Source organism: Equus przewalskii, chromosome 2, assembly GCF_037783145.1.
Source record: "Equus przewalskii isolate Varuska chromosome 2, EquPr2, whole genome shotgun sequence".
Classification (NCBI taxonomy): domain Eukaryota; kingdom Metazoa; phylum Chordata; class Mammalia; order Perissodactyla; family Equidae; genus Equus; species Equus przewalskii.
This window is the reverse complement of record NC_091832.1, coordinates 21,079,831-21,106,836: the sequence shown is the minus strand read 5'-3', so window position 1 is coordinate 21,106,836 and position 27,006 is coordinate 21,079,831. Positions and strand designations below refer to the sequence as shown.

Sequence of the window (27,006 nt, the reverse complement as noted above, 5' to 3'; positions counted from 1 at the left end):
AGGCTCTGTGCTAAGCACTACATCTGCATTGCCTTATTTAACCTTTGCAATGACCCCATGATGCCTCATGGTACTATTATTTTCCTGATTTTGTAGGTGAGCAAATTGGGTTTCAGAAAAGTTAAGACACTAGCTTAAAGTTACCAGCTCCAGTTGCAGGCCTTCTATCACCATCTTTTTCTAATGATGGGTCTGAGGGGGCACTATTCCCTTCCCAGGCACTCCCAAGAGAGTTGAGGCCCCCAACTACTCACACCTCCCAGGACAGGCTGCTCCCAGGTTGCCTGAGACCCAGACCCTTTTGTTTCTTGAAATGGCTGCTCTCTGGAGCTGCTCAAAGAAAGGAGACTCTGGCGGGAAAGGGGAGCAGGCGGACAGCATCTTACTGGGTCTAATCTCTGCACAATGGAGAACTAGAGAACTGACCCTCTGGAGGTCAGGACAAAGGGCAGGGATGGGGTGGGCAGGGCCCAGCTGCGCCTCCTCCTTCTTCCTCTCTGTCAATCTCTGCAGCACCATCATTGATCCACCTTCCCAGGAAGCTCTCCCCTCTCTGCCCAGGCCGGCCGGACTTGGCTTGAGGCCCCACCTCAGCTGGCACTAACCAGCGAGCGGATTGGGGGATCCACTCCGGAGGGCTGGGAAGCAGGGCTCCTTGGGGGAGGGGAGTCAGAAGGGGCTCATTCCCTCCTTCAATAGGCCACAGGGGAGAAAATCCTTCCGGGGAGATTGCAAGGGTTGGCTGATGAGGGTGGGGGAGGTTCAGGGCCAGGACCACCCAGCTGGGAGCCGGGAGGGACCCAGCAGATTAGAGACCTGGGTAAAGCAGCGGTGCAGGCCTATAATTACCCCAGAGATGCAGAGAAGACACCAACCATAGGATGCTGGAGGAAGGGCAGCAGCAAGGCTCCCGGGCGGCATCCTATCCCAGCCATAACCAAGGAGACCTTTTAAGGGTCTCCTTGTGACTCTCCTTCATGTCTCCCTGGCGGGTTTTGCTTGAGGTGGGTTTGGGAGAGAATTTATATTTGAAGCTGCCACCAAGGCCCCAAGAGCTGGAGCTCCCAGGCCCCAGAGTGAGATTGGGGGCTTCCACTCCCGCTCCCCCCCATTCCCCCCAGTCCTAGTGGCGGGTGAGTCACCAGAGCGCTCCCTACATAGTCTTCTCGCGCTGCGGCGCATACCAACGCGCGGCCGCAGGGGGAGGCAGCTCGACGGACGTCCTCCGGGAGCCTTGGCGCCCCTCCGCCGCGACCACAGAAGAGGCGCCGGGAGGCTCGAGGCCCCGCGCTCCAGAGGGGGGCGCGGCGGGCGTGCGGGGCGGGCGCGCGGCTTCGCAGGCCCCGGGCGCTGCGGGGGCCGCCCTCCCCGCGTCGCACTTGGTACGCGCCGGCGGAGAGGCAGGGCCCAGCCCGGGCGGTACAATAGGGTTGGGCCGCGGCCGGGACTGGGCCGGCGCGGGGCAGGAGCAGGATCGCAGCCGCAGCCGAGACACACTGGGCGGCTGGCGACGCCGAGCCTCGCAGGCCACCAGCCGCGCCAGCCTCCACCCTCCCCTGAGCGCCCCCGCCTCCGAGTCGTTGCCCGCCGGGCCGGCCCGGGCGTGATGCGCCGCGGGACCCCAGTCCTGGCCGCTGGCCGCCGCCGCCGTCGCCGCTGAGACCACAAGTCCTCCCAGTGACGCCGCAGCCATGGAGAGCGGCCCACATGCGGAGCCGGGTGTCGGCGCTCCCCCAGGTATGCCGGGAGCCAGGCAGAAGCGAGACGGCGGGGAGGTCGAGGAGCCTCGGGGAGGCCGAGGATGAGGCCGGCCCGCGGAGCGAGGACCCCTCCCCCGCCGCGCCCTCTCACCACTTGGAAGTTTAAAAATAAAGGCTGCGGCGGCGGCGGCGCCTCCAGGGCCACCGACGCATCTTCTGACAGCTGCCCCCTCCCCCACCCCGGGCGCTGGGAGGCACTGGGCGGCGGGATCTGCACGGACCCCGCTCCAGAGTTGTTCGGTGACCCTTCCGCCCCAGCCCAGTGCCACCTCGGCTTCCCCGCCCCCACCCCTCTTCCCGATCCACCCCGGGCCCTGAAGATCCTTTTCTACGGAGCTGAGGCCTGTGTCAAACTCCTCATCCCGGGTGGGCGCATCTGACCCCAGCCTTACTGTGTGTGTTGGGGGTGCAGATTCTCAGGCCTGGAACCCAGCATACCGAAGCCTAGGCCTTGGCCCAGACCTCGCCCCCACCCCATCCCTCCAGCTGCCGCGCAAAGGGCCTGTTGCTGCTGCGGGCCGGCCGGGAGGGGAGGGGAGGGGGAGGTCTCTAGCGGCGGCTGCCAAGTAACCCGCCGGATAAAGGCGAGGGGGAGGGGGAGGCGGCATTGTTTGGGGCGAGGGCGGGAGCTGGGGAGTGGGCCGCCTCCCCTGCAGCCTGGCCTCCTCCAGAGCCCACCCAGCCCGATTTGAGGAAGAAGGGGCCAGAAGTAAATCTGCTTATTCTGCCGCCCTCCTCCCCAGCCTCTCTGCGCCTGAGTCTCGCCCTGGAGAATGAGGTGAAGGCTCAAGGCCGGCACTCTAGGGACCTGCCACATCATTCTTCACCCCGAGGCCTTGGCTATCTCCCCTCTTCCACACACACACACACACTCACACACTCTCCAGGCCCCAGACCATCAAAGCGCCCCTGCCCTCCCCTCACCCCACCAACCACCAGTGCCCAGGACTTCTGCAAATCCCATTCGGATCTGGGAGCAGCTGATGAGGGGGTGGGGACAGGTTTCTGGTTGGGTCTCGTGTTCGAGGGAGGGATTTCTCTTTCTCTTTCTTCCTGAAAGGGGAGGGAAGAGCATGATTACTGAGGACCCAAGTCCTGCTCCCATTGACTCAGGGGGGAGGTGGCCCCAGCCCCACACCTCCGTGGAGTCCTAGAACTTAATCCGGGTCACCTCCCTACCCCCTGGGGCATGGGCCTAGGAGGAAACAGTGTCTGTGCCTGTGGAGAGCCCAGGACAAGGTGGAGCTGCTTGGCTGTGGGTGGGCTCCTCCTGTGCCGTCGCGGTTCTTTGAGGGGACTGTGTGGGTGTGGGAGTTGGAGGGCACAGAGGGGAGGCTATCTGACTGGTGCACTTTGGAGGTCTGTAGGCCGTGCTGAACAAGGGCACTTGGGTCTGTCTTGGCTCTGTTGAGCCTGAGAGGGCCTGAGAGGGAGGTCCTGAGTCCATTGCATGTGCTTCCTGGCCCTCTGCACCGGAGGCTTCCTGGCACTGGTGTGTTCCCTGGGGCCTGAATGGGGGTGGTGACTGGGCCATAGATGAGGGCCCGAGTGGGTGGCTAGTTTATAATTAGGGCACTTGAGTGGGATGCTGGACCAAATATGAGGGCATGCATGGGATGTACTGGGGAGCCTGCATGGGGCCTGCATACAAGGTCCTGGATTAGGAAGACTTTTCTGTACACAGGGGTCTAGATAGAGTTACTTGAGTACCTGGATTGGAATGGTGGCTGGTCCCTACACAGAAGTTGAAGGTGACAGGGGCTCCCTATGAACCAAGGGCTTCCTGGGAATAAAAGTCGTGCCCACTGCATGAGCCCTGTGAGAGTCTGAGACATGGGTCTGAGACTCTGAGTGTGCATGACGTGATCCCTGTTTTCTTTGAGTTCCCTTTGCAAACAGCATTAACAGGAGGCAGTGTGGAGTAGGGGACCAGTGTGGCATCTGCTTTTGGGTCAGAAGACCAGGATGGAGAGCCCAGGATGGAAAGCTAAGCCATTTACTGGCTACTGGACTGGAGCAACTAACTTGCCTCCTCCACACACAGTTTATACCCCTGGAAAATGGAGGTAGTGTTATCAACCTGGTGGAGTTAATGTGAGGGTTAGAAATGATGTACCTGAAGGAAGCTGGCACCCAAACACCCGCAGTACAGTATCATTACCGTCATTATGGCTGTGCTCATCGGAACCGGTGCCAGCAGGGAGGTACGAAATATGGGGGAGGCGGGGACAGGAATTGGGAGTCATTTTACCTAGGAGCAGAGACTCTGGAGTCCGACAGTTTAAGTCTCCATAATTTACTGCTTTGTGACCTCAAGTAAGTTGCTTAACCTAAATCTTAAGTTTTCCCATCTACAAAATGAGGATAATGCTAGAAATGATCTCACAGAGACATTGGGATCATTAAATGAGATGAACACACAAAACTCTTAGCCTAGTCCCTGGCATGTGGTTCATGCTCAATAAACACTATTTGGTTTTGGATGTTATTATTTTTCGTTCCTCCAGAGGCCTGAGAAAGAGGTGTGACTAATGAGAACTTCAGGAGGTAAATGTGGGACAGAGGGCAAGGGGGAGGGGAATTCTAGAAGGACCTGAGCCAGGGTGTGTCTGGGGAAAAGAGGGGTCCCCTGTACTTGGAGTGGGGTAGTGGGAGTAGGAGAGAGACACAGGAGATGGGTCCAGCTAGCCAGCCGGCACACCCATGCCGATGCCCGCCATGTGGCCAGCTTGGTGCGGGCTATGCAGATGGCAGAGAAGTGAATCAGAGTGGCTACCCTTGGGGAGCTGCCGGCCCAGTGGCGGATGCAGGCTGTTCACTGCAGGAAAACCCAGGTATAATTGGGCTCTTCTTGTGGAAGGCTTCACAGAGGAGGCGGCATTTAAGGTGGACCTGAAAGGATGACGAGAAGTTGGTGAGACTGGCGCAGTGGGCCACTCTACATACAGCAGCCAGCCTGGCTGGCACCTTCCACTGGCAGCTTCCATCCCTCCTTGGGCTGGTGGGCCCAGTAATGAGACCTCTAATGAGCCCCTAGTATGCAGTCACACATATGCAAATGAGGAGGAAGGGGCACTAGACCAGTTCCCCTGCCCTGCCCCTCAGGATGGGCATCAGTGTTGGTGGGCGGGGCTGAGGGAGAGGGGGAGGAGCTGAAAGCAGGGCGCAGACTGGAGTGGTGGCATTTCCAGGCAGTCAGGGCAGGTCTCAGGTCTTACCAAGCCTGGAAGGTAGGCCGCAAGCAGCTGGGAGCCATGTCCCTGGGTTCCTGCTGGGCCTTGGGGCCAGTAAGGGAGCCAAGGGGCCAGGCTCAGATAATGCAGCTTTGTTGGCGGTGGCAGCTCTGCCTGGCACCCCAGGGCACAGCCTTCAGCATCTCCTCCGTCACTTCTCAGCTGCAGCTCTGCCCTGAGAGGAGCAGAGAGCACGGTACGGGGTAGAGAACACAGTATTGCTTCTCCTATTAGCACTGCTCGCCAATTTAAGAGGAGATATGGGCCAGGAATAGACTCCCTGGAGAACCAACTTATTTCTTACTCTTATTTATTAAGGGCCTTCTCTGTGCCGGGCACAATGCTCAACACTCAGATGCGTTGTCTCATTTGATCCTTAAAGCAATCTTATGAGTAGGGACTAATGTTATCCCCATTTGACAGAGGAGGCACAGAGAGGCAAAGTCACTTGCCTAAAGTCACACAGCTAGGAACTGGGAGAGTCAGGATATGAACCCAGGGCCATCTGATTCTAAAGCCTCCAAACCTCTATGCTGAATTATCATGGCTAAGCTGGCTAGTGACAGAGTCTGGCCCACTTCCCTTGCATGACTGTCTTCTGTGGGCATCTTGGTCTTGGGGGCTCCATGATCTTTTCTCTGGCAGGCAGAGGTTGAGCAGGTTCGCCTTGCCTCCTGCCAGGTTGGAGTCTGAGCAGGTGGGACCAGAAGGAGGCCCTGGACCTGGGCAGCGGTGACAGACCAGCCCGTGGGGCATCCTTAGGCCTTGGCCTGAGGCTGGGCCTCTGCCCTTACTATGTAGGCCTCCTTGTGGGCAGCCCTGCTGGGGCCGAAGGGAGGGCCCCGGGCTGCGGCATGGGGTCATTTCCTGCCGCCTAAAATAACAGGAAGTAGGTGCTCCTGATTGGAGGCTGGGAACAATGGCTGCCGACCGGGCCAGACAGCTCCTTCAGATCTGCAGTCTCGGTTGGGTTCCCAGCTTTATCACCCTCAGAGGCCCCTGGCCTGGCCCCGATGCCCTGCTGCCAAGGGCCTGTGGCCCAGGTTCTGAGGACCGCTGGAGCAGGCTGCCCGCCTCCTAGTTCATTCCCTCCCACAGCTGGCTCAGCTCTGTCCAAGCCAGGAGTAATGCCTCTCCCTAAGGGCCCCTTCTGGCCCAGCCCCACAGTCAGGCATCCCCCAGGGTTCGTCCTTCCTGCCCACTCCCCAGCCTCCAGCCCAGATCTCTCCAGGAGAGGAGACCCAGGAGGCTGCCCCCTTAAGGTAGCAGAGTGCAGGGTACAGGCTGTCACACGGACGCAGCTCCAAACCCCAGCTTTGCTACTTGTCAGCTGTGTGACCTAAGCAAGTGTCTTAATGTTTCTGAATCTATTTCCTCATTTGTAAAACGGGGTAATAATATCTACCTCATGGGATTGTGGTGAAGATGAAATGGACTGATGTGTTTAAAGTGTTTAGCTGTGCCTAACACAGCATTAACTGTCGCTGCTGTTACCTGGAATTTCCCTGGGCCCTGGTAAAGGAGTGCCCAGAGGGGCAGGGCAGAAGTGCGCTGGAGGAGGCCATATAAATATACTGGGGGCACTGTGTCTCTGAGTGCTGTGTGTGCGTCTCTGAGGCTTTGTCCGTGCCTTGGAGGGGGTGCCAGGCTCCGTGCGCGGGCATACCTGAGGATGTGTGTGTGTGTGTCTGTGTCTGTGTCTGTGTAGAGTTCCAGATCCCAGGAAGTCTGTTTCCTGAGAGTATGAGAGAGAGAGAGAGAGAGAGGAAAGAATGTGTCTTGTCTCTTGCCATTGTGCAGGCTCTGTCCACGTTGTCTGGGTGTCCCGCTCTCTCTGTGGTGTGTCCTCTCTGTCTCTCTGTGTGTCTTTGCCCTCTGTCGGCCTCACTGTCTTCATTTGTCTGGTCTAGAGCTGCCACCTAAGGAGCTGCTTCGAGAGCCAGGAGGGCTAAGGCTAGAGGTGCTGCTCTCTGTCCTGTTTCCTTTCTCTGCCTCACGCCTCTGCATCCCCATGCTCCCCGTCCAGGAGTGCTGTCTGTGCACCCCCTCTCCACCAGCTCTTCCCTTGGCACTCCCTTGCTCTGTCCCGTGGAGGAGGGCCCCTCTTCCCCACCCCTTGTGCAGGTGCCTCACTTCCTGCCTCCTGGTGGCCAGCCTGGGCAGGAGCCTGTCTTCCCTGCATTCCTGCGCTCTGAGCTCAGTGCCTGCCCGCCCCACCTGCATCCTTCACCATCAGAGGGGAACCTCCCTTGGGGAACTACCAAATCATTTCCTTCTTCGGGGAACAGGCAGGAGGCTTGGAGAGGGGTGACGTGACGCCTACCAGAAACAGTGTGACATAAGGGTTTTGTCATCAGACAGCCTTGGGTTCAGGTCCTACCTCTGACACTGACATGAGCAATTCACTTAACCTGTCTGAGTAAGCAGTTTCTCACCTGTGAGGTGGGGGTCCTCCATAGTACTTTTCCCTTAGGGCTGTCGTAGGAATTAAATGAGATGAGGGAAAGTGCCTGGTATATGGTGGGGCTTTGGTGAATTAGTTTGTTTCCCTTCCTGGGCTTAGGAGCTGGCTGGGCACACACAGGGCCCTGATATGATCAAGACATGTAGGGTAGGGGCTCGCCTGGTGGCACAGCAGTTAAGTGCGCACATTCCACTTCGGTGGCCCGGGGTTCACTGGTTCGGATCCCGGGTGTGGACATGGCACCACTTGGCACGCCATGCTGTGGCAGGCATCCCACATGTAAAGTAGAGGAAGATGGACACAGATGTTAGCTCAGGGCCAGTCTTCCTCAGCAAAAAGAGGAGGATTGGCAGCAGTTGGCTCAGGGCTAATCTTCCTTAAAAACAACAACAAAAAGACATGTAGGGTTCAAGAGACTAAGCTTGGAGCAGGTTGGTGTTTTACTATGTTTTCCACAGTCTGTCTGTCCATCCATCCATCCAGCTGCTCATTAAACAGACACAGGGGCCAGCCCGGTGGCCCAGCAGTTAAGTTCACACGTTCCACCTCGGTGGCCCAGGGTTTGCCTGTTCGGATCCCGTGTGTGGACCTATGCGCCACTTAGCAAGCCATGCTGTGGTAGGCATCCCACATATAAAATAGAGGAAGATGGGCACAGATGTTAGCTCAGGGCCAATCTTCCTCAGCAAAAAGAGGAAGATTGGCAGCAGATGTTAGCTCAGGGCTAATCTTCCTCAAAAACAAACAAACAAACAAATGCAGAACTCCTGCTCTGGGTCAGGTCCTGCATCAGGCTCAGGGCTGCAAGAAGGATCTTTTCTCATGATGCGCTCTCAGCCTGCCAGGGGCAGGAATGGCAGGTGAACAGAAAAGCCAGACTGGGTTATCAGTGTTGTGAGAGGAATATTTGGCCCAGCAGCAGTTGCTGGGGAGGGAGGAGGTAGGGATGAGAAGAAAGGACTGCCAGCTCCCAGAGGGTGGAGGTGGGGAGCGAGCACCCTGAGACACGTGACAGGCCCTCTGAGACCCCTGGCCCTGATGTCTCTGCCCACCCCGGGGCAGTCCCTCTTGATCAGACAGGACTTACTGACCCCACCACCAGCTCCTGCGGCTTTGCGCTGTGAAGGCTCTTTGTGCCAAGAAATAAATACAAACTATCTGTCTCTTATCCAGTTCTTAACAGACACTTCTGGGAGATGTCAACGTAGCGAAATAAAACTAACAGTGGCTAAAACCTCACAGTCCGACACAGACCAAGAATAAAATAAAACGAAGTGGCTGAAGGATTACATTTGATGATTGAAAATAGGAATAATCAGATGTTGGTCTAACCATACCATATAGGTACTTAACCAAGGAATTAATTTGGCTTAATATGATTTGTTCCCGATATCACCGTCCCAATGACATTTTACCTGGGTTGGCACATTTCTGAGGAAAATATTTGTATTCAGCGTCAGTAGTTCATCGGGTCAAAAGAAGAGTCCCAAACGACCTGTTTGCTTCTCAAGAAGTCTGCCTTGTCGAGCTGCTGGAGTAAACAGTCATTATTATTTTTATTAACTTCTACCTGAGTGCCTTACCCAGGAAGCTGCCCAGACTCGACTGAGATCGAGTTGTTTTGCTTCCCTTCAAGTATGTATTCCTTTGCACTAAACGGCCACACGGATTCACTCCCTGTTGAAGCAGGAGTCTCCTCCTTCTCTATGCACCTGCTCTAGGCAAGGGTGGCTTCTTAGCACAGCACTTTATTCTCACTCAGCAGCATTCTGTGACCGTCTCGATGTGCTTGGCATTCGGGTGGCTGCTGGTGATGCAGCAGTGAGCAAAGCAGCCATGGCCCAGCCCTTGTAGGGCTTCCTCACAGTCTAGGGTGAGGTTGACAAGAACAAAAGAACTACACAAGCAAGTTGTGTACAACTGTAAGTCACAGTACTCCAAACATGAAGCCATGACTGTATATAGTGAAGGAATTTGTCCTGATCGAAGAGGCCAGGGAAGGCTTCCCTGAGGAAATGATGACTGAGCTAAAAGCTGAAGGGTAAATGGGAGTTAAGAAAAGAGGGGAAAGAGCATGTGCAAAGGCCCTGTGGCTGAGGAAGCATGGATGGTTATCAGAATGAAAAGGTCAGTGTGGCTGGAGTGTGCAAAGAGCAAGAAGGGAGCAGGGTAGGAGAGGAGATTCAAGAGGTGCAGGGAGGGAGACAGGGACTTAAGATGATGCCAGCCTTCTAGCTTGGGTTCAAGGATTTTGTCTTTATCTCCAGAGCAATGAGAAGCCACTGAGAAGTTTCAAGTGGCAGAGAGTACCATCATCAGATTCGCATTTGGGAACAATTACTCTAGCTGCTCCGTGAAGAGCAGAGTGGGAATGGGTGTGGGTAGAGCAGTAGGAGGAATTTGTAGTCACCCAGGTAAGAGAGACAATGATGATATCTGCCAGGGTGGAGTTCATTGATATATTCATTCAGGAATTAGTTGTGGAGTAGCTATTTGCTGGGCTCTGCTGGCCTTGGAGATCGAACAGCTAGCAAAACAGAGAAAAATGTGTGCCCTCTTGGAGATTATCTTCTGGGGATGGGAGACAGTGTTAAAAAGGTGCTAATGCTTATGGGGCAAAACAGAGTTGAAAAGAAAAAAATACAGTTGGCAAGGGGAGGGAGGCTTCCATGGCAGTTGGTAATTTTAAATAGGGGGTCAAGGCTTAACTGAGAAGGGACATTCGAATAAAGAGCTGAGGGAGGTGAGGGAGTGACACATGCAGAATCTGGGGGCAGACAGTTCCCAGCAGAGGGAACAGGGAATGCAAAGCCTTGAGGCGGGAGTGAGCCTGGCCCAATCCAGGATCAGTGGCCGGAAGAGACTGAGCATGGGGAGAAGAGGAGGAGGAGATGAGGTCCAAGAGGTAATGGGCTGGAGAGGGAGGGTCCTGAAGGGTCTTGGGGGCCATTGTGAGGCCTCTGGCTTTTCCTCCCCCTGAGATGGGGCATCCTTGCAGGATTTTGTCAGAGGAGTGACTCAATCTGATTTATTTTTAAACAGAAGCACTCTGCTGCAGTGTTGAGAAAAAAATCAGAGGAGGACAAAGAATGGCATCAAGGAGTCTTTTATAAGGGATGGCAGTGGCTGCACTGAGACGACAGAAGTGGAAACAATGAGAAGTGACTGGATTCAGAATATATGTTGCACATGGAGCCAGAAAGATTTAGAGAGATTAGATGTGGGGTGTGAGATGATAAAAGGTTCTAAAATGACTCCAAGATTTGTGGCCTGAGAAACTGGAAGGACGGGGTTGACATTGACTGAGATGGGGAAGACTGGGGAGGAGCAGAGATTTGGGGGAGGGGGGCGATCAGGAGCTCAGTTTTGGCTGTGTTGAATTTGGGGTGTAAGACATCCAAGGGTGTCAAGTAGGGAGTTGCATGAGCGAAACTGGAACTCGAGGGAGAGGTCTGGGCTGGAGACACATATTTGGTTGTCATCAGCAGAGAGATGGTATTTAAAGCCCTGAGTCTGGATGAGATCACCAAGGGAGTGCACAGAGGGACGCAGAAAAGAGCTGAGGTCCTCCTCTGAGCCCTGGGGCACTCCAGCAAGGAGGTTAGGGAATGAAAGAGGGAGCAGCAAAGAAGACTGAGAAGTCACAGCCGGCAAAGTAGAGGGAAAACCAGGACGGTGTATTGTCTTCAAAGCAAGTGAAGAAAGCGTTCAAGGATCACCCAGGGATCCACCGTGTCAAATGAAGCTGATAGGTTAGCAAGACGAGGACAGAAAAATGGCTGCTGATTTAGCAACGTGGAGGTCACTGGTGACCTTGAGAAGAGTAGTGTCATGGAGCACTGGGGGTGAAGGCTTGACCCAAGTGGGCTCTTATGGCAGAGACGGGGAGAAGTGGACAGATTCTTCCGGGCAGGTGTGACTTACTGAGCCCCAGCCGGGTGCCAGAGATGATGTACTTACTCCCAACAGCTCAGTGAGGACCCTGAGGCTCAGCCAGGTTCAGGGCTTGTCCCAGGTCCCACAGCAGAGCTGGGCTTCCCCACTCAGGCCTGTCTGCTTCTGAAGCCTGGCACCTTGCTGCTCTGCTGCATCTGACACCCTGGTCCTTCCTGGGCTGGTCCTTCCAGGCCTTACTCTTCCTCCTCCTCCTTCCAGACTTCCTTCACATGGCTAGCCGGGACCTAGGGGGAGATTCACCATCTTGCCTGGTGGGTGTGATTTGCCTAGGTGTAGACAAACACCCGCCTACCCGTTTTCCTTGCAACACCTGCAGCACGCACAGGTGCTAGGAGAATGGCAACAAACAGGCCTCACCCTCAGCCTTCAAGCTTAGTGCTTACACACCTAGTCCTTTTGGCCCCAGATAGTCCTGGGTTCAAATCCTGCCTCTGCCACATCTTACTTCTATGACCCTGGGCAAATCCCTTAGTGGGGTAAGCTTTGGTCGTCTCATCTGTGTAATGGGGACAAGAATCTCTGCCTCTCAGAGTTCATATGCGGATGCAGGATGGGGACACAAAGGGCCCACCTCACTCCTGGTACGTAGTAAGCACTCATGCAATGGTTGCCACCAGTTTTATTGCCCACCAAAGTTGGAGTGGAGTTTGCAGGTGGCTGGGGAATAGGCTAGCAATGACCAAGCAGCCTTCTGGAGCTTGCATGGGGAGAGCTGGGTGGACAGTCATGGAGCCTAGGGGCTGACCTGCAGGGGCCACTGGGGAGACAGGGCCTTAGGTGGGGCTCCTGCCTGGAGCCCAGGAAGCTGGAGGACAAGGAAGGAGGGGTGTGAGCCTCAGATAATTTCATTGCGTAACATGTATGACCTCATACTGCCTTAAACAGAAGCAGGAGGGTGTAGTGGGTTAGAGCACATGCTCTGGTGACAGACCCTGGGTTCAAGTCCAGGCTGCTGAGCAACCTCAAATTGCTTTACTTAACCTCTTTTTGCTTTGCTGTCCTCCTTTGTATGAAAGAGATATTTATAGCGCCTCCTTCTTAAGTATTGTCAGTGAGGATTAAAACTAATATGTGTGAAATGCTTCGAACTAGGAAGCTCTCGAGAAACATATAAATGTTAATGGTTATTGTTATCACTAACACTTATCACAATCCTGTGAGGTAGGTACTATCTCCATTTTATAGAAGAGGAGCCAGTGGCACAGAGAGGGTCTGTAACCAGCCCAAGGTCACACCAGCCCAAGGTCACACGGTTACTGGGGAAGCCAGAATTCATATTCGAACAGTCCACCTCTGGAGCCCATACTCAACCACTGGACACCTGTCTGCCTGAAAAAGTTGCCCAGAGTCCCAAAGGTGACTCCTTGGGACGGTCTTCTCCTTCTGTGCATGTTGTCACCCACAGAGATGGGGAGTTTGTCACCTCCTGAGAGGGCCAGAGTTCCCATAGCGGAAGACCTTGCTTAGATTGACTTTCCCGTGGACCCTGGGGCTTCTTTCTCGGCCCAGGTCAGTGGCTGTGTCCCCACTGGTCCCCTCAGTGCCCAGAGGGTAGCAGCAGATGTCACCAGGGCTCAACATGCAGAGCTTCTGTTTGGCAGCTTCGTAAGACCCACAGGAAAAGGGAGAGGTGGGTTGTTTACTGGCACATGAACTGGGCCAGTCACTTTTTTGACATCCCTACTGGTTTGGGCTCATTGTCCCCATTTTACAGATATGAAAACTGAGACTCAGAGAAGTTGAATGGCTTGCCCAAGGTTACCTGCTGGGGAAACAGGCCCTCTCTTCCTGTCCTGGGGTGGTGAAATCAGAATTGGGCCCTCATCTGACTGACTCCGAAGCCTGTCTTTCAACTGTCCCATAACGTACATGTGTTCACATGTGCGCACATACATGTACATACCCAAAAATGTGGCTTTCTTACTTGGCACTTTGGTGTTGTTTACAGGGACCTTGAAATGTTTACATGTTAAAAGAAGAAACCCAGGGTTGGGAAAGAAAAAAAGATTACCGTGGAGACGTAGCCAGTTGCCCAGCCCATTGGAGATTTTTGTGACTTGGTCATCCCTGTTGTCCCCATGTTTACGTCCTTCCTCTTGGCCGGCCCCATGTGCCCAGCGCTGGCACCCTCTGAGCACTGGGCCCTGGGTTGGGCACCGTGACCCTCAGGCCAAGCAGAAAGGTGAGGGAGGCAGACGTGGAAACCAGTCATTACCATTGGAGGCACTAATCAGTGCTACAAACTTTTTCTCGGTTTTTCCAATGCAACCTGCTCCCTTCCGCCCCTTTGCAAATGCTCTTCTCTTTGCCAGAACCCTCTCCTTCTTAGTTTGCCAATTCCAGCTCATCCTTTAGATCTCAGCTTGGTTGTTACTTCTGTAGGAAGCCCCCCAAAATTTAGGTTAGCCATCTCTGCTGTGCAACCCCCAGACATAGTACTTATCCTCTACTGTAATTGCCTAGCGATTTGTCTGTCTGCCCTGTTCGAGTGTGGGCTCCACAGAGGCAGGGGCCATGACCATTTTCTCACCATTATATTATTAGTACCTGGAACAGGGCCTGGCACATAGAAGGAGCTCAGTAAACATGTTGAATGAATGAATGAATGTCACTTGGACAAGGGAGAGAGCTACATGTTCAACTTCTGGCACAGATGTTCTATCTGACTCTCTCTCCTCTCTTGTGTTCATTTTCCAGCTTTGGCAGCCAGGACGCCCCCAGAGCCAAGACCTTCTCCAGAAGGTGACCCCTCCCCACCGCCACCACCACCACCGATGTCAGCCTTGGTTCCCGACACTCCCCCGGATACCCCTCCTGCCATGAAGAATGCCACTAGCCCTAAGCAGCTCCCACTGGAACCAGAGAGCCCCCCAGGGCTGGTAGGGCCTAGGCCAGCCCCCCAGCAGGAAGAGTCGCCTTTCTCAGAAGTGAAGATCAGGGGACCCACCCCACCAGCCACAGGCCCACGGGATGCCAGGCCTCCTCGAAGGAGCAGCCAACCATCCCCAACGGCAGTGCCAGCTTCTGACAGCCCTCCCACCAAGCAAGGTGTGTGTGATATCCGTAGTTCTGGGCTCAAACCCAGGGAGATGGGAAAAGAGATGGGGATGAGGCCTGTGGGGTGGGCCCTGAGGCTGACTTCCCTTTAGAGGGAGCCTCTTGACCTAAGTCTGTTCTTATTCCTTCCACTAAGACGTAAAGAAGTCAGGAGAGAGGCACAAGCTGGCAAAGGAGAGGCGAGAAGAGCGGGCCAAGTACCTGGGTGAGTGAGTGGGAAGCATCATCACCCTCTTCACCATCATCACCGTCAACATCCTATTAATGACACTAACCCTGTGGAACACGTCAATATGTATGCCGTGCTGAGAGCAGCACGTGTTGTCTCATTTAATCCTCTCTGCCCATTTTGAGGATGAGGAAACAGAGGCTTAGAAAGATGAAATCATTTGCCTAAGCCACATATCTAGTGGAGTAGCTGAGATTCAGACCTGGAAGCCTCATCTCACCCCAAATCCCATGCTCTTCCCACAATACCTACATGGAAATCTGTCCAGCAGGCCCCCAAGTCAGACAGGGATCTGGCACTGAAGGACTCATTTCTCATTCAGCGCCAAGAGACCAGGAGGCCAGTGGGGGAGGAATAGGCCTCTTGTCAGAGAAGCCCTCATTCTGAGGCCTGAGCCAGTCTTCAGGAAGCCCTTAAACCTGAAGGGGGAGTCTGAGAGTCAAGGCACCTCCCCCCCAAGCAGACAGGAGGAAGACCCACCCAGGGCGGGGTACCAGGCAAGGCCCAGCTGCTGCAGAAGCCCTGACACCCACCGGGGCTCCTTTCCCACAGCGGCCAAGAAGGCGGTGTGGCTGGAGAAGGAAGAGAAGGCCAAGGCGCTGCGGGAGAAACAGCTCCAGGAGCGCCGGCGGCGGCTGGAGGAGCAGCGGCTCAAAGCGGAGCAGCGCCGGGCAGCCCTGGAGGAGCGGCAGCGGCAGAAGCTGGAGAAGAATAAGGTGCGTCCGTGCTGCTTTCTGGCTTGGGTGTGCGTGGATCTACGTACCTGTGTGTGTACACACAGCCGTGTTCACAACTCTGCGTCACATGTGTCTACATGGTCATATCTGTGTTCACATCTACAGTTGTGGCCCTGGTTGCACAACATCTGGGCATCTGAGACTGCAGACATGTTTGGTTCTGTACACGCCAGGGTGGGCATTTAGAATGGTGCGCTGTCAGTATGCGTATTTGGGCGTGTGTCCTGGGTGTGCGTGTTTGTATGTGTGCAGACGTGTGTCTGTGTGAGTGTGCTGAGCTCCACGACATGAGAGTCCTGGCTTGAGCCCCAGTGAGGAAATGGAGGGAAAGGTGGCCGGGGCCCTGCCAGAGGCCCTCAGGCTAAAAAGAAAACAGCCCCAAGGTCAGGACCCGCAGGCCCAGGGGGACGTGGCCCTGCCTGGGAGCGTCCCACCCCATCTCCAGAGAAACAGCTCATCCACTCAGGAAGTGACTCAAGAACAGTGAAAAGCTCCCCAAGAACAATTTGAAAGGGACTTGTTGCAAATGGTCTTTAATCATAGCAAGGATTCGGTAACCTTGGTTACCTGCAATGAGTCAGGGAAAACTTCTCGGGTTGGGAGAGGCATTGTCACAGGAGAGAGGAGCCTTTTTCCCAGGTATGATGAATGATTCTGAGCCCAGACCTCTCCCCTCTCCCCTCTGCCCCCCAGGAACGCTATGAAGCAGCCATCCAGCGGTCAGTGAAGAAGACTTGGGCCGAAATCCGGCAGCAGCGCTGGTCCTGGGCAGGGGCCCTGCACCACAGCTCCCCAGGACACAAGACCAGTGAGTGGGCTGAGGGACTGGGCGAGGCTGGGGCCTGAGGAGTAGGGGAAGGGAGCAGCTTGAGTGCAAAGAGCCGGCCGCTCCCTGTGGCAGGTATGCCTTGTTTCATGTGACTTGTGTCTTCTGGAATGGTCTGTCAACCAAACTGTCCATTCCCAAGGACTTCCACTCTCAAGCCAGAGATGGATTCTCTTCATTTGGTTTGCTCATCAAACCTCTGTCATTTTAGGATTAGCTTTCTTTGCTCCTGTCAATTATTATTAGTTGATGATACATAAAAGAGGACTTTAATGCCCTGCGGACACTGGGTATTTAAAGAAAACTATTACCCCTATGTACCTATCTTGGAAGGTAGATTTTTGTCTCTGAGCATTCTTCATGTAGGGCCATCATGGATTTTGGTCTGATTCTTTGCTGGCATGTATGTACCTCTGTGTTTGGATGTCTTTATGTAATGGCAAGGTTCAGAATATCTAGCTGTGTATCTTTTGGTGTATGTACTCATGGATCTGTGTGTTGTGTGTCTTCATATGCGTTTGCCTTGGTGTGTTTGTGGCCTTGTGGACCTCAGTGAGGGCTCCCAAGTCAGACAGAATTGGGTTAGGATCCCAGCTCTCGCACTTGCGGTGTGAACTCTAACTGCTCAATGTCTCACTTTCTTCATCTGTGAAATGGGGATAACCATCCTACTTGCCTCCGAGGTTGTAGGTAGATGTTTGGGAGGATCAAGTGAGGTAACAGGTGTGTGGTGCCCAGCACAGTGCCTGGTACATGGTAAGCATCCCACAAATGTTAGCTGTTACGAATACTAAATGTTGCTTCGATGTCTTTGTGCCTGTGTGCATCTGGGTCTGACACGTTATCTGTTAGTGTTTGTGTTTCTCTATCTGTGCATGTCTGCACACGTGTGCATGCGGGTACCTGTCACTCGATATGCTCGCGCCTGCATGTCTTTGTCTCTGTGTGTCCGTATGAATATGTGGATTTGTGCGAATGACTGTGTCTGTGGGTTCTTCTGTTTAGGACCATCTTTGCATTTGTCCCAGTCCGTGGGTGTTGTAGCCATAGCGCCTTGGCTGGGCAGTGTCAGCAAGTGCCAATACTGGGTGGCTGTGGGGGAGGGGTTGCAGCGCCCAGCCCTAGGGAATGGCTTCCTGGCCAGGAAGGCTGTAGTTTCTGTAGTTTTACTCCATCTCCTTCCTCTGTTCCTTCTCCGTCGGCTCCCCCAATCCAGGTGGTCTCGGGTCACCTACCTCCCCTCCTCCTAGAGCCAAGTCTGCCTCCTCCTCCCCTTCCTAGCCTGCCCACTCCTCCCTCTCCCACCCTCCCCTTGGAGCATCCTGCATGGAAGGCCTCAGTGCCCCCCCTGGCTCCTGCCCGGCCCGGCCCTAATGCCGTGTCTTTTCCCCTCCAGGTGGGAGCAGGTGCTCCGTGTCGGCAGTAAACCTGCCCAAACACGTGGACTCTATAATCAACAAGCGGCTCTCAAAGTCCTCTGCCACGCTCTGGAACTCCCCCAGTAGAAGTAAGAGAAGGCCCAGCCCTCCTCCCTCCAGAGCCCCTTGTAGCCACAACCAAACCTTCTCCAGAGCTCAGCAAGAACCCCAGGTCCCCGGACCCTCACATACTCCAGGTCTCCATCCCTACTCTATCCCACCCAGGGCTCTGTGCCCCTCGGGGGAGCCGGCATTTGGGTCTGGACCCTGAGGACAGAGGTGTGCCCTGCAGGGGAGGAGAACAGAGACAAAGGGCAGTGTCCCAGCAGGCAGAGAGCCTGGCAGGGGCCTCAAGAGCAGGTGGGGGGGAGGGGGAGTGGGAATGAGCAGGCAGCCTCATCTCCAACCACAGCCAGCTGGCCTAGGCCAGCCTTAGGCAGGTGGCCTGCCCCTGAGTTCCAGACTGGCCTGGGTGCTGCGTGGGTGGAGGGGGCCCCTTATTCTGGCTCCACCCTGGAGACCCCATGCAACCCTGCCCTCTCTGCCTTCAGAGCCCCAGCCATGGCCTTGGCTGTTTCCAGAGTTGTGACCAATCGGGGTGGCATGGCCCCTGTGTTCCCACCATGCTCTGGTGCTCACATGTTAAGAGGCCATGATAGGAGTTATTTATAAATTCCTCCAGCTTTTATTTGGTTGCTCTGTTGCCCAGCAACCAAATCAGCTGCTGGACCAACCCCACCTGACTGAGGCTTAAAAATAACCCAGCAGCTGAGGAGACAGAGCAGGGTGGCCCAGGGCAGCCAGGCCCCCTAGCAGCCTCTCCCTGGCATGGGATGCCTAAAAGCTGGGACTCTCCTGAGTCAGAGGGGCACAAGGACCCTCCCTGTCCCAAATCCATGGGGTCATGCCTTGCCAGGCCAGCCCTCTGAGAGCAGGAGGGGAGGGGCCCCACAGTGGGATGTAGAAGTGGGCAGTTGGGTCTTCCACCAACCCTGGGTGGCTCCTTTCTGTGCTCACAGTTCAGAGCCCTTTCACCTGGGGAGGGTGGTCGCAGAAGACCCTCAAGAGATGCAGAAGGTTGCCCTGGGAAGTGTATTGTTGCCTGGGTCTCCAGTGGAGCTCAGACCTTAGGGTGGATAAGTGTGGTCCTGCGTGACTGGGGGGAGAGTCCTCCTGGGGGAGACTCCTTGGGTTTGGCGTGGGGATGGTACATGGCCATCCCCCTATGCCTCTGCCTGTCTCCTGCGGCCCCTGGCGGTGACCGGCTTCTCCTGGCTTTCTTCCCCTAGATCGCAGCCTGCAGCTGAGCGCATGGGAGAGCAGCATCGTGGACCGTCTGATGACGCCCACCCTCTCCTTCCTGGCACGGAGTCGCAGTGCGGTCACACTGCCACGAAACGGCCGGGACCAGGGTAGGGGTGGCGGCACCGGGAGAGCCCCCGCGAGGGGCGGGGCAGGGGCCCGCCTCGCGCGTGGGCCTCACCCAGACCGCACTCATGCCTCCGCAGCCGTGCCGGTGTGTCCGCGCTCGGCCTCCGCCAGCCCCCTGACACCGTGCAGCGCCCCCCGAAGCGCGCACCGCTGCGCCCCCGCCGGGGAGCGCCGCAAGCCCAGCGCGGGGGGCAGCCCCGCCTCGGTGCGCCGCCGGCCCGAGGCCTCGCCGGTGAGTGGCGGCGCAGGTGGGGACAGGGAGCCCGGCCCGGGGAGCCGCTGACCGTGCTCCCCCTCTCCCCGCTCTCCTTCCCCCGCCTCGCCAGGTGCAGAAAAAGGAGAAGAAGGACAAGGAGCGGGAAAACGAGAAGGAGAAGAGTGCCCTGGCCCGCGAGCGCAGCCTCAAGAAGCGGCAGTCACTGCCTGCCTCTCCGCGCGCCTCTCCGCGCCCCTCTCCGCGCCCGCGCCTCTCCGCTGCCACTGCTGCCGAGCTCAGGTGGGCGGGCCAGGGCCAGGGGCAGGGCCGGCCATTCATTCATTCACAAATATTTGTTGGGCACCCACCCCTAGCCTGAAATATTTTTTTGAGCGTTTTGATCACTGAAGTACTATAGCACCTAGAACAGTGCCTGGCATCTGGCAAGCGCTCAACGCATACCTGCGGAATGAATGAATGGATCTGCCAGGTACTGTTCTGAGCGCTGAGGACATTTCAGTGAGCCAAACCAGGCCCAGTTTTCACTCATATTAATCGTACCGGCTACTAGGGAGACAGACATTAGTCAAAGAATCACAAATGAATATGTAATTACAAACTGGGATATATGCTCTAACAGGAAATTATATGGTTCTGTAAGAGCATATAAGGTGGGGGTGCTGACCTAGCCCTGGGAGGACACTTCTCTGATGAAGTGACATGCTCAGAGTGTGTGTGTGTGGACACTCTGTGCCCTCAAGGCCTAACTCTCCCCTTTTCTCTTCAGTCCCAAATCCAAGGCCCGGCCATCCTCTCCCTCCACATCCCGGCACAGGCCTGCCTCTCCCTGCCCCAGCCCAGGACCAGGCCACGCTCTGCCTCCAAAACCACCATCCCCCCGAGGCACCACTGCATCACCCAAGGGGCGGGTTCGGAGGAAGGATGAAGCGAAGGAGAGCCCCAGTGCCGCAGGGCCTGAGGACAAGAACCAGAGCAAGGGCAAGGCCAGTGACGAGAGGGAGCCTGCAGCCCCTGCCTCTCCAGCACCCTCGCCTGTGCCCTCACCCACCCCAGCCCAGCCCCAGAAGGAGCAGCCCACGGTGGAGATCCCTGCAGGTGGGCAGGGCAAGAGAAGCCAGCTTCTCCTGTGTGTGGGGGAGGTGGCCAGAGGTGTGGGCCACCAGGGATGCCTGGGGAGCGGATGTTGGGAGACAGGAAGGGGAGGCTCCTGCCCTCAGCAGGACCAGCCCCAGATCACAGGCTAAAGAGGAGGACCTCACCACTCTGAGACGATGGCAGGTTGCCTTGAGGTCCAGCAAGCATGGGGCATGCTGGGGTGATGGAGGTGCCTGTGCTGGTGTGTGCTGACTCCTGGTCCTGGATCCCGTTCCAGATACTGCTATCCTGACCACACCCCCAGCCCCTGCTTCCCCAGCGACCCCTAACAAACCCATGGCGGGCACCACAGACCGAGAGGAAGCCACTCGCCTCCTGGCTGAGAAGCGGCGCCAGGCCCGGGAGCAGCGGGAGCGCGAGGAACAGGAGCGGAGGCTGCAGGCAGAAAGGGACAAGTGAGTGCGCCCTCGGGGACTGAGGAGGCCCTTACGGGGTCTGCAGAAGAAGCACAGGACGGAGCCTGAGTTCCCTCTGTCCCCCAGGCGAATGCGAGAGGAGCAGCTGGCGCGGGAGGCCGAGGCCCGGGCTGAGCGGGAGGCCGAGGCCCGGAGGCGGGAGGAGCAGGAGGCCCGCGAGAAGGCGCAGGCGGAGCAGGAGGAGCAGGAGCGGCTGCAGAAGCAGGTGCCCCTCTGGGCTGGGCGCGGGCGCCGCCTGGTGGCAGGCCGGGGGCTGGCCCGGAGGGAAGGCAGGGGTCCAGCTGCCTAAAGCTCCCCGGGGGTCTTTGGCAGAAAGAGGAGGCCGAAGCTCGGTCCCGGGAAGAAGCAGAGCGGCAGCGTCTGGAGCGGGAAAAGCACTTCCAGCGGGAGGAGCAGGAGCGGCAAGAGCGCAAAAAGGTGTGCGGGGGAAGTGGGCGGGGCTTGTGTGGGCGGGGCTAGCTGCTGGGCGGTGTCCAGGCTTCAGTTAGCGGGGCTGGGGGGAGTGGGCCCTGCCTTGAGCTTAGAAGGTAAGACGAGAAGGAATTGGGGCGAGCTCTGGTTCCTGGCCTGGAAAGGACTGGTATGAGCTGGAAGGGCCCTGCGATTCCAGGACAGGGGATGGCTGGTGGGAGGTTGGAGACTAGGGCGTGGCTCGGGCCTAACTGGTGTGGGACCTCCAAACAGCGTCTAGAGGAGATAATGAAGAGGACTCGGAAGTCAGAAGCTGCTGAAACCAAGGTCAGGATTCCCGAAGGGCAGTGTTGGGAGTGGGGGTCCAGTGAGGAAAGGTGGCGGGGGAAAGGTATCTAGGGTGGGGTCGGAGGCTGTGGGAAGGCCGTCAGGGTCTGGGCTGGGCAGAGAGGAATTCAGCCCCTCAGTTGGTGGGGCCCGGTATCCCTTGAGTCTGACCGCTCTTCCTCTTCAAAGCAGAAGCAAGACAGAAAGGAGGCAAAAGCCAACAATTCCAGCCCAGGTAAAGACCCTGTTCCCCTCATCTCCATCCCCTTTGCCATCCCATCTCTAACCTCCTCCTCTCGCCAGCCCCTAACTGATGGCCATTCCTTCCCTGTGGTAGACCCTGCAAAAGCCGGGGAGGCTCGGCCATTGGGGCTGCAGAAGGAGGCTGTGCAGAAAGAGGAGCCTGCCCCCCAGGAGCCTCAGTGGAGGTATCTGTTCCGATTCCCAGGGACCCCGAGCAGGGAGGCAGGGTCAGGCTGGAGCTGTGGGGTGCCTAGGCTGTCCTGGGATGGGAGGTACCTGATTGTTGGCCCCTGCGTCCACAGCCTGCCAAGCAAGGAGTCACCGGGGTCCCTGGTGAATGGCCTGCAGCCTCTCCCAGCGCACCAGGAGAATGGCTTCTCCCCTAAGGGACCCTCTGGGGACAAGAGTCTGGGCCGAACGCCAGAGGCACTCCTGCCCTTCGCAGAGGCAGAAGCCTTCCTCAAGAAAGCTGTGGTTCAGCCCCCACAGGTCACAGGTAGGGATCCCTGATCTTGGACCCACAGCCTTCCCTCTCAGCAGCCTTTCTTCGCTTCCCCGGTCCTGCCCTCTCTTCCAGCTCTGCCACCGGCCCTCTCACACTCCACCTGGAAGACCACCAGCTGCCTGGGCTTGGAGGCATGGTTTTACCTGATGTTTTCCCTCCTGCTTTTTTCCCAGAAGTCCTTTAAGGAGGTGCCTTGGATCCAGGCACAGCTATGGGGGCTCCTCTGCGTCATCCGCTAGGATGTCTGGAAGAAAAAGAGACAGAACAAAGCCGGAAGTGGCCTGGGCCCCTGGGGGTGGGTCCTCTCTGTTATTTCTAATTTGCACCTTATAGACTGATGTCTCTTTGGCCAGAGCCAGACCCTGCCCCTCAGTGCATTCGTGTGCTCACATGTGCAGACACCCCCTCCCCCCAGTACACACACATACACTCACAGCCTCTCGGGCCTCCTCCCTTGGGGAAGGGCCACCTGTAGTATTTGCCTTGGTTTGGTGGGGTACAGTGGATGTGAATACTGTAAATAGCTTGTGCTCAGACTCCTCTGCGTGGAGGGGGTGGGTGCAGGAGGCAGACCCTCCCAAGACTCCCTGGGGAGATCGTCCTCTCTCTATTTAACTGTAACTGAGGGGGAACCCAGGTCTGGGGATGGGGGGCACCTTGGGCCACAGGATACTTGTTGCTTTAGGGGTACCCATGCCCCCTGCCCTTGCCTGGAATCAGTGTTATTGCATCTGATCAAACTTCTGCAGAAATAAAGTGAGAATAATTCTGCCAGTCCTGTCTATCCTTGGGGCTGGCAAGTGGGGCGGGTGGTGGGCTTGGGAGAAAGTGGCCTTCTGAGTTCTAACGTGAACTTAAGGAGCCAGGGCCTGGGGATATCTACCCCTACTTGGTACCAGCCTGTGGTCTTCCAATTAGTCATGAATTCATTCATTTACTCATTTAACAAATACGGTCGCATCTCCTCTGTACCAGGCAGTGGGCTACATGCTGGGGTGCAGTAGTAGGAAAAGATGTAGCGTCTGTTCTCCTGGAGTTTACAGTCCAGCAGGGGAGCGTCATAGACACTGTGAGTCGCCTACTGCACATCCATTCCCATCGCCCCCTCCTCATTCCAGACAATCCTGATCTTGTTCAGGTGGCCGTCTCCCCCCTGGATCCTGCCCTGTGCATCAGTGGAGATGAGTTGTAGGCCCAGGGATGAACCATGATTGTAGTGAGCCAAAAATGATGGTCCCGAGCCTCTCGTGAATGATTGGGTTAGGTATGGGCATGTGACACAATTGTAGCCCACAGATATAAAGAAAAGCCTCCTGGGCTTTCTAGGAGAGGCTCCCTCACTTTTGAAACACAGTACCATGTGGGAGCCAGCCTGTAAGATGACCTCCCAGTGTCTCCTACCTCCTAGAGTTCTCACGTGTGTAGTCCCTGCCCATGTTGTGCCAGGGCTGGGCCAAGTGACCGATGGAGCGTCACGTCTGAGATTCGGTCACAAAGACACTGCAGCTTCTGTCTTGGTTGCTCTCTTGCTCTTGAATCACTCGCTTTGGAGGAAGGCAGCTGCTACGTTGTGAACAGCCTTTGGAGGGGCCCACGTATCAAGGGACTGAAGCCTTCTGCCAACAGCCATGTGAACGAGCTTGGAAGCAGACCCTCCAGCCCCAGTTAAGCTTTCAGATGATTTCAGCCCCGGTCCACAGCTTGACAATAACCTCATGAGAGACCCTCTGCCAGAACCAACCCGTTAAACCACTCTTGGGTTTCTAACCCTCGGAAAGTGTGAGACAATAAATGTTGTTTTAAACTGCTAAGCTTTGTGATAATTTGTTATATAGTAGTGGTTTAAGACACAACAAGGAGAAAACCCTCATCGTATGATAGGAAGTCCAACTGCGATGCCTGGAATTGCTGCATCCATCCTGCTAACCAACCTGAGGACGAAGCAACATCAAGGGTGGCAGAGCAATGAGATGGGGAGCACCCAGGTCCTCCCTTGAGAACACCACTGAATTAACCAGCCCCAAAACAGGTCCTACCACCAGACAGCCTTCCTTATTGCTCAAGCCAATGGAGTTGGCGTTTCTGTTATGTGTGGCCAAAAGCTTCTAAATTATCTAGGGGTACAGATGATAAGCAAATATGTAAATGCAATTCTGTTGTGAGCTACAATGAAGAAAATGAACTGGATAAAAGCATGGGCAATAAGAGGGAGACCTCCTCAGAGAAGGTGTCCTCTAAAGACGCAGCATTTCAACTTGACCTGAAGGATGAGGAGGAGCCAGCCATGTGGAAAAGAGCAAGGAGAAGAGTTGCAGGTGAAGGGCGCAGTCTGTGGGAAGGCCTGAGGAGCAGGAGCAGGGGCAGGGTTGCTGAGGCATGCAGACAATGAAGAGAGCTGGGTGGGGAAGGAGAGGTGGGCGGGGCTGAGTCACAGGTGTTGGGGATGAAGGAGGGGCAGGAACGGGACTAACAGTTTCTGGACCTTCTCCTTGGTGAGAGCTTTGTTCACCCCTCCCAGCCCCCAGCTCGTATTCACACCAAGGCAGAAGAACCAACATTTCCCTGAAGGCAGTACCCTCAGTACTCTTGCAGGGGAATCATTTAGTCACTCATTTATTCATTCAATAAATTGTGGAGCACCAGCTAAGCCCCAGAGGGATACGACGGTAAGCAAAAACCAGACGTGGAAGCTCCCAGTGCTTCCTGGTGGGGAAGAGGGATATTAACCAAATAACCACACAAACAAACGTAAAAATAGAAAACGTGATAAGGGCTATGAAGGTGGAAGACAGAAAGCAATAAGAGCATCTAACAGGGGGACCTAGGTTGGGGGTCAGATAAGATATTCCCAAATAAATGGTGTTTAATTTGAGATCTGATGGGTGAGTAGGTGTTGACTGGGCAAAGTCAGGAACATAGAGAAAGGAGAACAAAGCACTTTCCAGACAAGGAAAAAGCATATGCAAATGTCCTGCGTGAAAAGGAGGTGTGTTTGTGCACCTGGAGGGTGGTAAGCAGGTCTGAAGGAGTCTGCTTTTGCTCACCACTGCATCCTCAGAGCCTGGTACAATAGGCGCTCAATATTTGTCGAATTAAGAAAGGTCCGTTGAGGAGGTGGAGCTTGGCATGAGGTGAGCCAGGCCGTGCAAGGCCTTGTAAGGCTGTGTCAGGAGTTTGGATTTTATTCCAAGGGCCATGGGAAGCCACTGAAGGCTACTAAGCAGGGAGTAGGAAGTGTGACATGGTCAGACTGGCATTTTCATTAGACCACTCTGGCTGTCGGGTGGGAAACCGGCAGGGACTTGATTGTAAACTGGGAGACCAGTTAAGAAGTGATTGCTGAGGTCCAGAAAGGAGATGATAGAGGTTCAGGCTCAGGAAATAGAGATGGAGAGAAGTGTGCAACATTAATTTACATGTTTATTCAAGAAACGTTGGGCACCTACTATGTGCCAGTCACATAAGTGCTGGAGATTTCAAGTGAGCAAAAACTGGGGCCAGCCAGGTGGCACACCGGTTAAGTTTTCACGTTCTGCTTCGGCAGCCCAGGAGTCACCACTTTGGATCCCGGGTACAGACCTACGCACACTGCTTGTCAAGCCATGCTGTGGTAGGCGTCTCACATATAAAGTAGAGGAAGATGGGCATGGATGTTAGCTCAGGGCCAGTCTTCCTCAGCAAAAAAGAGGAGTATTAATGGCAGCTGTTAGCTCAGGGCTAATCTTCCTCCAAAATTAATTAATTAATTCAAAAGTGACATAGTCTTTACCCTCATGGAGCTTATAGTCTAGTGGAAGAAATAGACATTAATCAAATAATATTACAAACAAATGGACAGGTACAACTATGACAGGTATGTGAAGGAGAGGTATATGGTGCTAGGAGAGTGAATAATAAGGGATCTGACCCAGTCAGGGAGGTCAAGGAGAGTGTCCCTGAGAAAGCAATGCTGGAGCCGAGATCTGAAGGAATAGGAGCTAACAAGGCAGAAAGGTGGGATTCCAGACAGAGGAAGCAGCATGTGCAAAGGCCCTGTGATGAGCACATCAAGTATAGTTGGAACAGAGTGAGATGGAGGGTGGTGCCAGACAGGTTGGAAGGACCAGACCACACGGGACCCTGTGGGCCATGCTAAGAGTTTGAGTCTTTATTGCAAGAGCCGTGGGAAGTTGCTGAAAGATTTCAGCAGGTGGGTAACATGATCAGATTGACGATTTGAAAAGATGATCAGGGCTACCAGCTGGAAAAGGAACTGAGAGAAGGGGAGTGACAGAAAGAAGTCCAGACAAGAACACGAGTTCTGGTGAGAGACGATGGGCACAGCTCCAGTGAGGGGTGGAAACCAAGAGGTAGATAGAGGAGGTGAAAAAATGGATTGGACATGCGGATTGAAAAAGAAAGGTGTCAAGGACGATTCCAAACTCTCCAGGTCAAATAACCAGATGGGTCCTGGTATGGTGCACTGAGAGGGAGCTCTGGAAGCGAGCCACGTGCAGGGGGACAGATCACGAGTTTGACCTGGAAGTCGCTGGGTAGCAATTTCTTGTACAGGTCTGGTGCCCGGGGATGGGTCTGATCCCCTAGGCTGGGAGGGAGGGGCAGGAGGGCAGCAGGGAAGGG

General features: G+C 55.5%; 1 protein-coding gene across 8 annotated transcripts; it reads left to right on the top strand.

The window, feature by feature from the left end:
* The first annotated feature begins 1,287 nt into the window (after positions 1-1,287).
* MAP7D1 (MAP7 domain containing 1) lies at positions 1,288-23,160 on the top strand. 8 transcript variants are annotated; one of them, XM_070594629.1, is made up of 18 exons: positions 1,288-1,737; positions 14,112-14,462; positions 14,608-14,676; positions 15,253-15,416; positions 16,131-16,245; positions 17,660-17,770; positions 18,971-19,093; positions 19,190-19,344; positions 19,439-19,608; positions 20,096-20,424; positions 20,702-20,879; positions 20,967-21,105; positions 21,213-21,317; positions 21,585-21,638; positions 21,831-21,873; positions 21,976-22,066; positions 22,184-22,377; positions 22,560-23,160. In XM_070594629.1, exons 1-18 carry the CDS (start codon positions 1,692-1,694, stop codon positions 22,568-22,570), a joined length of 2,448 nt encoding a protein of 815 aa, XP_070450730.1. In that variant the 5' UTR covers positions 1,288-1,691; the 3' UTR covers positions 22,571-23,160. The 8 variants fall into 8 exon arrangements, with proteins under 8 accessions (XP_070450730.1, XP_070450725.1, XP_070450754.1 ...); XM_070594624.1 differs by having other exon boundaries at positions 1,305-1,737; positions 21,828-21,873; XM_070594653.1 differs by lacking the exon at positions 17,660-17,770 and having other exon boundaries at positions 1,305-1,737.
* The last annotated feature ends 3,846 nt before the right edge of the window (positions 23,161-27,006 follow it).